Raw genomic sequence first — 13,430 nt, 5'->3', positions numbered from 1 at the left:
AAAAACAACAAAAAAACAATAAAGTTTCAGCAGTATTATAAAACAGCTTCTTTAACTTATTAAAAAGATGAAAAATCATTTTTTTAATTATTTCATTTCCTTCCATTACGTAACTGGGTAGAAGTTATTTAAAAATTAATAACAAATCAAAATTGCTTCATTTATCTCCAATGATAATCTATTTTTTTCACACGATTATTGAAGTGATATTTGGGGAAACAGTTAAAAAATCATCGTTGTCAGCTATAATACATAAACAATTTCTTTCTAACAAATTATCTCTATTAGCCTTATATTGCTTATTGAAAAACATTTATTTAAACCATTCGATTTTAGAATTTTAGCTGTCATAATTTTCGTTGAATTATATTGATAATTTTAGAATTAAATTGCGATAAAGAAAGCTGCATATTACACTTATTTTTCCTTGTTTTGAATCAGTGTTACACAAGCATTACGTAAACATAAAAAAATAATAGCAATTTTATATAAAAAAATTTTTTGGTTTAATAGCAAAAATAAAGTATCCTTATATAGATTTAACTCACAGATTATTTGAACTATTTTTTCTGACTTTTAAGCCCCAATTTTTATGTAAAAACATCTTTTAACCCTACAGTGCGTCATGTAATATTATGAATACTTTATTTATTGTATTTGTTAGTGTTTTATATTCATACTTGGTTATACTGCAGGATAATTAAATGAGGTTTTTGTATCGCCAAACCCAAAATTTTTTTCTCCACCAAGTGCAGTTTTCATAGAATAAAATTTCAGTTACACTATTATTAAAAGTTAGAATTGATATTTTAAAAATAAATACAAAAGCTGTAGATCTCTAGTATGACTCTGAATATAATAATTATTAAACTCATTCTCCTTAAATACAAACAATAAAACCTTTCGTCCCCAACCCACTATACCTACAAAAATCCATTGGGAATTCCTCATCTAGTTGCAGACAACTGGTTTTCCCAGTAATCCGTTTGTTTGCAACACATTCCAAGCTATTCCCTGAACCCAATCCTCATCGCCCAATAAGAGCACAGGAATGTAAGAATCCCAAATGGTTCTTTTCCCTTTCTTTGATTGTTCGTCAAAGGCACTACCAAAAGGAAGAACAACGTCATGTTTCGCGTCGAAGATAAATTGAACCCTAGCGCACAGGAAGAAGCACTGACAGTCATTGATACAAACGAGCACTGACGATCGAGCATCTTGCAGCGTTAATTCGCGAAATAGCCAGCAGCGTTTTACACTATGATAAATCTTCATAACCCCATCATTACACTGTTCATCTATTGCGGACACGTGAAATCCCTAATGCTAGGGAAAATTGCCTAGGAAAAGGGAAGAAATTCCTTCCGACTTATCGTTTGCATTCATTTGAATAATCTATAAAGAGATGAAAGAGTTTCAGTGACGGATAAAGTTAATGCAGAGAGAAAAAGAAGAATATTTCAAATTTTAAATGGGTATTGTTCTATTTAAATGATTCGTTTGCTTGAAATTCTTCCTTTAATTATTTATGCTGAATACTAGGAAATGCGAAAAGATAATAGAATGTTTGAGCATTTTATCACGTAAATAGAACATCAGAATGTTCTAGCTTCTAAGCAAATTATGTAGAATGCTATCTATTAGTCTGCTTGTTAGAAAAGTTTTAGATATTCATATTTAAACCAATAAATGCCCTGCTTTAACGCTCAATATGCATCGAATTACTTCTTAGATTTGGAAGTGAAATAATTGTAAAACTCTATAATTTGATGCAAACATTACAAATATTTAATTAAAAAATTGTGATTTTTAATTAATTAGGAAAGCATAGACTTAAAAGAAAGTTTCATCTAATAAAATACAGTGAAAAAAAGGCAAATAAGGCATTAAGAAAATATTAAAGTTTTTAAAAAAATCCTAAAATATTGTGCATTTTAGAAATGCCATTTTTAATAAACGACGAATGCATATAAGTAATGCAAAATATATTTTAGTGTAAATTATGGCAAATTACCAAATTCATTAACTTCAAAAATAATTCATATTGAACTGAAAAGTTTGGTTTCTGAATGCCACAATTTAAAAAAAAATCTTTACTGTGAAATTTGTAAGTTTAAGTCAGTGATTATTATATAAAGCGTTTGCGAGATTTTTATTTAATAGATTATTTTTTGAAATACTAAATATTCCAGCTAAAATGTAAACAAATATCATCAAATGATGCAGAATTGATTTTAATAATTTCTGATATAGGTTAAAATTGGTTATGACATGAATCATTTTATAATACATGTAATTTAATTTTTCATATTCGATGTTAAGCTTCTATGTACGAATGTTATAGAAAAAATAATGTCTAGATACATTCCTAGAAAATAATCTAGAAAAGAAAAGAATAAAAGAATACAAAACCTTTCTAAATATTATACGGCAGTTATTATAAAACAATTTAATTTAACTTGAAATGTTTCATGTTCGTGAAGATGGAATTTAGTGAGCAATTTATCACACACTTTCTGATTGGCTGATACTTTTAAAATTATGTATATTTTCCTGTTTTTAATAAGAGTACAGAATTTTAATATGTTTAAATTTTAATTATCAATTAATCGTGTGATTTAACTAAATTTGTTTTGAGCGTCTGTTACCAAGAGATAGTAAACATGAGAAAACATTTATTTCAAGATTAAATAATATTTAGAATAATGAATCATAAGATATAAAAAAATAAATATTTAAAAAAAATCTTAACCAAAATTAATTTAAAAGCTTATTTTTTTAGTACTAATTTTTACTATTTTATAATATATATATAATAAAATAGTAAGATTTTTTAGAAAATCAATTATGGCAAAATATTTATAAATTATTTACTACATTTTTATTGATTCAAATAACTGAAAAAAATATAAAGTTTTTTTTTTATATTTAAAATTTAAATATATATTGAAAGAATAAAATTAATACTGTTTCTATTCGATATAAAAGATATCAATCCATCTTTGTCTGTAATTTTTACAGTTACTTTAATTCCTAATTTAAATGCATTGTTTTTATTTGCATGTTGCTAAAGGAGAACAACTAAGTAAATGGTACTCAATATTCTATGCAAGTGGCACGAAAACCAGTTCAAGCTGATAATTAAACTAGAAGGATTTGGTTACTTGAACCTATTGTGCTATTATCTCAAAAATGGAAATCTCATTTGAATTTACTTTTTTTTATTTTATGCTCTAGGCAAGCTTAGAATTTTAAAAAGGCAATACTCCACAAAAACCAGATTTAAAAAAATTCTATAAAAAAATGCTTGAATAAAAACAACGTTAATTTTTTTAAATTATATATTTTTTATTTGATCATCAGAAAATAAAACTAAATCAGACTGCAATTCCTTGTCACGAATATAATTTAAACTCTGCTTTTCATTATTTATTCCGAAAGAATAAACAACAAAAACACAGAATCAGAAATAAAGAAAGAAGAAATATCGTTTGCAGAATTCCTAATCTCGCCATTTTACTAAAGTCGCCATTGGATTTTGAGATCATTTGCATCCGGGACTTGATGGATTATGGAGATAGCAATAATCACTTGATTTACTCCACCATGTTTGAAATAAATTAAATAGTAGCCGATTCGTAAGAAACTGTAGCTGTAGAATATTTTTTTTATTAGCGTTGCTTTTATCTTGTAAATGTATTTGCAAAGCTAAGCTGACCTTTATTTTATTATTATTTTTCAATTTTTGCTATAATTTGGTAAAAAATATTTTCAAGGACATGCTTTTTTTTTACTCATATTTTGCAACTCATTTAGTTTCCTACCTTTCATCTGCAAAAAAATTAACAAACATTATCTTAAATGAGTATTTTTCCCAGAAATATTTTTAAGTTTATATTAACCACTAAACCATATAAGACAATCACATATTTCAAAACTGTGGAAATAATGGTTAGCTTCATGGCAACACGCCAAACACACTTGGCCAAGATCAGAAATGAGAATGTTTAAAACTGCCATTCCAAAATTTGAGATCAGAAAATTTGATTTTGTTTTGGATTTTGACACTTCTTTTTTCGTTGAACATTTGCCAGAAAAAAAAAGCATTTTAAAATACGCTAAAAGTTTTCTGTCAAATCATTCTGTGTAGTATATTATTAAGCATATGATTTACGTTTTGTTTCAAATGCATGAACCATTCTAATTCGTAATTTCATAGTCAGTCAATTCAATTCAATTCTTGTCATTCACAAAAGTATTATTCGTGAAAAATATTTTTTTGTAATGCTTTAAATGTTTTTCTTATTGTTAAGATATTTAACTATTTATTATGCTGTTTTATTTATTTTATAAAATTTTATACATTTCCTTATACTTATTAAAAATTTTACGATTTTTATTCAATTTAATAGGAATCATATTTTATGCACTTTATTATGTTGTTATTCTGTTAGTTTTCACATTTTATAATATTGTCTTCAGGACTTATTTGGATTTACACTGCTCTTTCCAAATATCTAATCATGCAAGAGCATGATAAAAGTCATGTTTTTATTTTGTTAGTTTATTTTAGTTATTTTTAATACTTATTCTAATTTTGACTGCAATTCATAAAAGTTTATTTAATAATATTAGCATAATAAAATTATAAATATTCAAAAAATTAAAGCGAACGTAAAATATAAAATAAATAAAATATATAAACATACATAAATATAAGATAAAAATAATACAAGTTAAATATAAAAACATCATTTTAAATAATATAATATTAAAGTCAAGCGATAAAGTTTAAGATTTATTTTTTGGATGTCTGGAATCTACAGATCTGTTCAATTTGAAAAAATAAATAAACAAATAAACCTGTCTGGTGCCATATGCGAAAACTCTCTCTTGCGCATGTCCAGTCAGTTTTAATTTTATCAAAAAGGAGGTAAGATGACAATAGGGTAATAAACGCTTATTTTTTTTACTAGATGGTATATTAAGCTGGTTTAAATTAAAATACGATAGTATATTTCAAAACGATAATCAACATCGGAAAAAATAACAAAAATAGAACAGGAGGAGTGGTTCGTTCTCTTATACTCTAATTAAAGAGTTACATCAGAGAACCCCTTGACGTATAATTCAGAGAACCCCATTGACGTATAATTATAAAATATTAACCTTGGTGGGGATTTAACATTTTTACAAACTCCATCGTGTTAATCTTGACTAGTTATTTGGCAATTAATCCTTGGCATGCGGTTAATAACAATTGAAAATCGAATTTGTATTTTGGATGCGTTTCTCCAAATCGATTGAAACAAAAATTTGTTAAAAAAAACTACACTTGTGGTTACAAAATTCCTTACTAAATTTAATACATCTAACTCATTGCCTTTTTTAGATATCCACTTTATATATTTCTGAAAGTGCAAGCCGACAGACGATCAACCCCTCTTTGGATTTGACCAACAATTTGATAGTTGTTAACACTAGACATGTAAAATGTATGTACAGAATTTTACCCCACCAGCTCTTTTCGTTTTGTAGTTATCTTCTTAAATTATATTCAAACAACCGAAGAGACAGACTTCCTCAGATCGGAGTTAACTCACAATTTGACAGAAATCTTCAACTTTGGTGAAAAAAACTGTATACCAAATTTCACCCATCTAGCTCAAAGCGTTTTTGAGTTAACTTTGTCACAGATAGACAGACGAATATTTTCCAAGAATATGTTTTTGGAATGCTGGGATGTCTAAAATGCGGAAATTCATCAAAACCACGAATTCGAATTTTTTTATGGTTACTATACTTTCTCTATACTAGTAAGAAATGCAGGGAGCAAAAAACTCCGGATAAGTAATCTTCTCACTCACTACATATCACCCCTTTTGAAGAATAGAATCGCCCGAAAGTGATAGTTACTACTTTTGAATCCATGTATTGAATGGAAAGTAGCTGTGTATTGAATAGTGATTTCACGAAAAAGAAATAAAATAAAAGAGAAAGTGAAATAAAAAAAATCTGCCAATAAATGTAATAATATTTATAAACAAAAGGCGAAAACAAAATTAAAGTATTCTAGAAATTCAGTTGTAAATGTGAAATTATTTATAAGCATATAAATATATTCATACCTTTCAAAAATGCTCACAGCAAATACATTCAAATAAGGTAAGAAACAAACAAAGCTACTTAGATTTTACGAGCCACAAATATATATTTCTAAAACTTAAAACGAAAATAATGATATTCATGTCTGAAAATAGCTGAAACAAAGTTCCATCGCATTTAAATCGCGAATGATAAAAATATGCTGATTTATTATGGCAGAGATATAAGGGGAAAAGCTACTAAATCTGAGCAGAAGATCAAAGGCGTATTTCAGAGTAAATACTTTGAGTTAACTTTTGAGTTTAAAAATCGTAGAAAAGCCTTCAAAGTCTTTTGGCGCCCTTTTCTCTGCCTTTTGAAGTCATAAATGAATTCTTGGAAAAGACGAGCTTCCGATAGTGTATGTATGATGTTGTTTTAATAAATACACACATCAAAGACCTATTTAAGAAGTGAAATAACTTCAAAATTTTATTCATATTCTTGGCCTATCGCGGTGCTAATTCTATTTTATTCTCGAACTATTTTTTGTGGATGAGATTATTTTGTCTGTAGCCATTTTAAGCAGCACTGGTATTAGTTGAATGGATTGCGAAATGTAAGTTTTGATGATGTATTTTTTTTCACTATTCCGATGCAGTACATTAATTTGTACAGGAAAGTATGATGCAAAGGGATAATTTCTACTATTTTTTTTCTTTCTTTATTGTAATGTTGAGTCTGAGTAATTCCATAATTAATTTTTGTTGAGAATAATTATGTTGTCCAAGTTTTTTTAAAATTAACGTTGGTATTAGGTGAGATGTAAAATGCGATGCTAAATGTTGCTGTCCATTTGCTATTAAGTTTATAATATTTTGTAAAGAAATATGATGCAAAGGGAGATTTTCACTAATTCTAGCTGCCGTACTATTTTTTTTCTTTGTTTATTGTAATATTGAATGAGTAATTTTTGAATTACTTTTTAATTATATTGTGCGAGGTTTTTTTTTCAAATTAATTATATTAGGTGAAAGTTGTAAAATGCGATGTTAAATTTTGCTGTCAAATCGCGATTAAGTAAATTGATTTTTGTACAAAAATATGATGCAAAGGAAGATTTCCATTAATTCTAATTGGCATACCAGTTTTTTCTTTGTTTATTGCAATGATGAGTCTGGGTAACTCTTGAATTGTCTTTTAGCTGAGAATAATTATGCTGTCTAAGTGCTTTTTAGTTAACGTTGATATTAGATAAAAGTTGTAAAATACGTTGCTAAATGCTGCTGTCTATTTGCGATTAAGTATTTTAATTTTTGTAGAGAAATATGATGAAAAGGCATATTACCACTAATTCCAAATGTCATACTATTTTTTTTCTTTGTCTATTGTAATTTTGTGTCCGAGTAATTCTACACTGAATTTTTGTAATTTTTCTTTTTAAATTAACGTTGGTATTAGGTGTAAGTTGTAAAATGCGACGCTAAATGTTACTGCCTATTTGCGATTAAGTATAGTAATTTTTGTACACAAATACGATGCAAAGGGAGAATTCCACTAATTTTAATGGTCATAGCAGTTTATTTATTGGAATCGAGTCTGAATGTATTCTTGAATTACTTTTTGTTGAGAATAATTATGTTGTCCGAGTTTGTTTTTTTCAAATTAACGTTGGTATTAGGTGAAAGTTGTAAAATGCGAGGCTAAATGTTGCTTCTATTTCCAATTTAGTGTATTACTGTTTTGTAAAGAAATACGATGCAAAGGGAGATTTCTACTAATTCTAACTGCCGTACCATTTTTTTCCCTTTATTTATTGCAATGTTGGGTCTGAGTAATTCTTGTACTACCTTTGTGTTAATAATAGTTATATTGTCCAAGTACTTATAATTCAACGTTGATATTAAGTGAAAGAATTGTAAAACGCGATGCTAAATTTTTTGTCCATTTGCTATTAAATTTGCTATAATTTTTGTAGAGAAGTATGAAGTAAAAGGTATTTCAACAAATTCTTATTCTCATGAAAGTTTTTTTTTATTTTATTTTTTAATCAAAGCGTTTACTACAATGTTTATACTAAAGAATTTTGTTTTTATATTTTGAGGGGTTCGGGAATTATGTTGTCTTATTATTTTTGAGCAACAATAATTATAACAGATACAGCTATAAATTATAAGTTGTAATAATAAATTTTACTGTTATTACTTAAATACTGACTATCACCATTGACTATCTTTGGCAGTTCTAGTTTGACTTCAACTAAAACAAGATCTTAATTTTTTTATCCTTTTTTTTCCTCCCTATTTTATCTCTATTTATGTAAATAATCATTTTTGCCGAAGGCACGTGCTCGAAAATGTGACAAAGTTAAAAAGAATTGAAATGTGAGCCAGGATAGTTTTGACTTTGAAACATAGAAAGTGAAACCAGAATAGATTCCGAAATGTAACTCGGAGAAATCTACTAGTAATATAGCCTACCTTCCATTGTATGGTGATAACCATACCTACAAGGCAAATCGCTACCTCCCATAAAACTAGCCCATTTGTTAAAAAAGGAGTATTTTTGTGTACCATGTTTTCCGATTACGGGTATTCGATATAAGCGAATCACAATCTCCTACAAATATTCCATTTATTAAAAATGGAGCAAGGTTGTTCTATCATAGGTATTCTTCATGGGTGAATCGCCACGCCCCACAAAGCTAGCCTATTTGTTAAAAATGGTGTATTTTTGTACATCATATTGCCGTATTGTGGGTATTCAATATGAGTTAATCGCTATCTCCCATAAATCTAAGGTTGTCCTGTTATGGGTATTCTTCATGGATGAATCGACACATCCCACAAAGCTAGACCATTCTTTAAAAATGGGGTATTTTTGTACATGTTGACCTGTTATGGGTATTCCATATGGGTGAATCGCCATATCGCACAAAGTTGGCCCATTTGTTAAAAATGGCGTTTTTTTCTGCACCATGTTGTCCTATTATGGTATTCCACATCTCGCGGTGAATTCAGCTCTAAAAACCCACTGGTTTTTCAAAGCGCATCTTCGTTGCCCTAAAGAAACTGTCTACTCAACTATAAGCCGATTCATTGCAACACATCTTGCTTGGTAAGTACGACGACCCCTTCTTATAAATGATGGTTTAAGACATTTTTTGACCTTAGGAAATGCACATTATGAAGCCACCATTTTAATAAAATGGCCTATTTAGATTCAAATTTAATACATGTCTAACTTAAATAACTTGCTAACAATGTATTTTATGTTAATTGATTTATTTTAGTAACTTTATGCGTTTTTATTACTTATACGTTTATATACGCTTTTATTTACTTATTATAAATAATTATTGTATGAAATCCATGTTTGTGAGCAATTATATTCAGGGACATGCTTGGCATATATAAAAACTCTAATAATTACTAAACTGTAAACAGATAGGAACCTGGATAATTATCTTTCAAAAAATTTTCATTTTATCCTAATATGTATTTTTTACTTAATAATATGCTAATTATATCCAAACATTTTAGATTTCATAAGATTTAAATATTACATATTTATCTAGTAGTTAAGATTATTATTATAACTGAAACGAAAAATTGGGATTTTTAGCAGCAAAGGCTGTCATTCTCTATTGTCAGAGATGATAGCTAAGATAATGTCTTTGCCAACCGCTTAACTGCTTGCCCGTATGCATACGTGCATCGATTTATCTAATTTTGATAGTTGTAAGAAAAAATAAACCACATATAACGATTATAATTCAATATTAAAATTACTTCGAATACATAGATAAGTCAAATATTCAATTGATTTCTATTGAATTAAAATAAAAAAATATTCCCAAAATAAAAGGTGTCATCTTATTAGATAGTAAAGAAAATAAAATAGTTAAGGGGTTAAATGAAATGCTTGCAGCCCTTCTCAGATTAGCATCCCAAGGGAACATGTTTAATTGGAAATATCGGAAATCTGGTTCTTATATTGTTATTGCCTGTATTTACTCCATATTTTACTTTATATCCCTGTTCACAACTGATCTTAATCAGCCTGTATACATATATTACTGTTGTACAAAAATTCTGGAATAAAAGAATAATTATTCTTATCTCAATATCCAAAGTAAGCCCCAGTCTTCTAAATTAAAGTTTAATCCTCTGTCTGCATAATTTTTTAAAATCACTATTTAGATGCCATAATTGCAAATGAATTGCAAAAGTTTTCAAGCAAAATGAACTTATACCATATGTTACACGATAATATGATATAACAAAAAATCTGTAATCTTAAAAATAAACTGTGAAAAACGCTGGGTGCAATAAAAATGGACTGATTGTCAATCCTCGGAAATCGCGGGATAAGCAGCTGGAGGGTTAAAGTCATACCGACATTTTAGTTCTCAAAGAATCTGAGAATTTCACTACTGGAAAATTGAATAAGATCAATTTTAATTCATCGGATTAGCAATGTTCTTCATTACAAGGAGTGTAATGTAGTAGGCCTCCATGCGGTGCACCCTGGTTAACACTAATTCCGCTACGGCTTTGTTCCTTCCTCATGTCTCTGATAGGTCATAACTGTTGCCCTCGTACTTGTATTAGCTCAGGCTTTGTGACTCACCCTTATGTCCTCTGTGCGGACAACATCAAATTTTTGATGCTAGTCATCTTGACTAATGCTCTGCACTTGTTTTTAAACTGTAGAGTTTAGAAATATTTCAAGGCTAAAGATCTAATGCGTCATGGCCAATCTTTTGGGCATTTGTAATAAATAAATAAACATCGGATGCACATGTATTACACTGAATTGATTTTTTACTACAATTAATTCAGGATATTTGCATGACATTTTAATTCTCTTAGTCTTTATTTTTAGAATTACAGTAATAAAGTACTTACCGACATGTTCCTCCATTTTGGCACATAGATTCAGCACCAGGCTCACATCCAGGACTGTACTGGCACTCAGCCCCGTAAAAGTCAGCAAAACAGTGGCACAAATACCCGGTAAAGAAGGCAGCCGCATAGCATGAGCCAGCATAAGAACAGTGGTGGTAAATACATGCCTCCTTTCTCACAGTCTCATTTCTACCGACGATTTCATAGGTTATGTTGAACCCAAAAACATCCAACAGGTGCTCTCTCACTCTCATATGAATGTTACCCGACTCACGGACCAGAAAATCCAGCACCAGAACCGGCTTGTTGCTCACTAAGTATGTGGGTTCTCTGTCAGAACTAATCATACCAAATTCTTTCTTGCCCATGTATAAGGTCTCTGAGAAGAAGGCGTATTCAGTTACAGTCAAGCCTTCTCTCATGTAGAATTGGGTAAAATAGATGGCTATGACTTTATCAGACGGAGCTTCGATTACCCATCGACAGTTTATGGGTACTGGGTAAGGTTCTGGGTAGTTCGGAGTTGAGATGATCCCCTTGGAGTTTCGCAGAACTCCGCCACACTCTGAGAACATGACTTCTCGTTCTTTGAGAGCACTCGCAAGAATAATTTTTTCCTCTTCTGCGCAGAAGATGTTGGTTATATTTGAGCAAATGAATAGGCATAAGATGGTGAAAGTACAAAACTTGATTTTGTCTCCCATCTTGGTTGAATTGATTCAAATATTTGGATTTATTTAGAAGAAAACTATTATTCAACTGTTGGAGAAGTCTAGTTGATTTTGATATTTTTGAACTTTATGACGTGTAATGTAGAATAGGGCCATCTTTATATACATAATAATAATAAATATCGTGTAAGCATTGTCAACATAATGATAATATGTAATTCAATATTTTTTTTTAAAAAAATCAGCGAAATTTGTGCTTCTCAATAATTGTTTTTCTTTACAAGTATTTGGAAAAGAATTTTATCAGATAATTTCAGTTTTCAATAAGTCTTGGATAGTAAAGCTACTTCATTATACAGATGTTGTTGGAAACATAATTTGTCGTCAATCATACCATCCGAAAAAAGAGTACTTTTCATTTACTTTCCAGAAAAGATATAGTTTTTTTTTCACTCTTTCTTAAATTGCAGCTTCAGTGATGCAGCGTTCGGGCTGACGACTTCTTCTGCTGTATACCTGGAAGAAACAAACACAATTCGTCAATTGCTTATTTTTGGAAAAAATATATAAATTGCAATTTATTATCTTTTTAAAAATGAATAATTTCAATATTTTGGAAGTCTGATACATTTCTAAATAACTTTTCCTTTTCTTTAACAAATTAATCAAACGAATAAATTTTAAAATTTATTTGTTAAAAGCAATTATTTGTTATTTATTAAGTCTTTTCTTTACATTTTAATATTTGAGCAAAACTAAAAGCACAAAAAAAAAAAAAAAAAGAAGTTACCTCTATGATATATTTTAAACATACGTACTGTTGTTGAATAGTGGTATAAGTACTATATACAAGAAAAGAAAAATATATACTTAATATTAGGATTGAATAAAATTCTTCAAATAAATGCTTTTCTTCTCTCATAGATATTATAATATCTATATACATTATAATATCTATCACCAATAAGTTTTTTAAAACTAGAAAATCAGTTACTCCAAACGATTTTTATAATAAATAAATAAATAAATAATGGAATAAAAAAAAATGTTTTAAAAATGCAAGCTTTTGGTTATAAAATATGCATTTTTTCAAATTGAATTTGGTTAAATTAGATTTAAACTATTTTTGCTGAACTTGATAATATAAATAATGAAAACAGTTAGATGAAGGGTTCATCTTAGGGTTCAACATTAAATATCTATACTCCAAAAACTGAAGGATATTTTTATTTTGATATAGAACACGATTGGTCTTTAACATCAGGAATCAGATACTGAATGTATGTCCCTTCATACGTATAATTGTACAGCGACATACCAATCAAGGGTGATTTGACCTCTCTTTTGAGAACGAAAATGAGTGACATATATTTAATTTATCTTATGAATACTGTTGACCCATTATTGATGACTGAAAATTAAAACATATTCATGTTTTATCTTTAACCAGCTGCATATTGCTCTGGATGAAAATAGTTTCATTAACATAAAATTAATTATTTAATTAACTAGAAAAAATACTCACTAAACCATTTTTATGTTTCAATATCTGTGATCAAGCTTAGAAGCACAAGAAAGATCAAAACTATGATATATCAAATATAAGTACATTGATGGATAGATGGTATTAATAACATATGCATATTATGATTGAATAAAATACTCCAAATAGATGCATTTTTTCTAGACATATATTTTAATATTAAAAATAATACTATATAAGTTATTATAAAATCCTCAATTATTATAAATCATCAATTATCCA

General features: G+C 28.5%; 1 protein-coding gene across 1 annotated transcript in view; it reads right to left on the bottom strand.

Annotated features, from left to right (window-relative positions):
• Positions 1–11,569, bottom strand: part of LOC129956574 (uncharacterized) — a 634,064-nt gene extending 622,495 nt beyond the window's left edge. Inside the window, exon 1 of the mRNA XM_056068502.1 lies at positions 10,995–11,569. Coding sequence (XP_055924477.1) covers positions 10,995–11,569 — 575 coding nt within the window. The remainder of the gene's footprint in view (positions 1–10,994) is intronic.
• Between the last annotated feature and the right edge of the window lie 1,861 nt (positions 11,570–13,430).

Source organism: Argiope bruennichi, chromosome 11, assembly GCF_947563725.1.
Source record: "Argiope bruennichi chromosome 11, qqArgBrue1.1, whole genome shotgun sequence".
NCBI lineage: Eukaryota > Metazoa > Arthropoda > Arachnida > Araneae > Araneidae > Argiope > Argiope bruennichi.
Note: the sequence above shows the minus strand (reverse complement) of the source record. Positions and strands in the feature narration are given on the sequence as shown.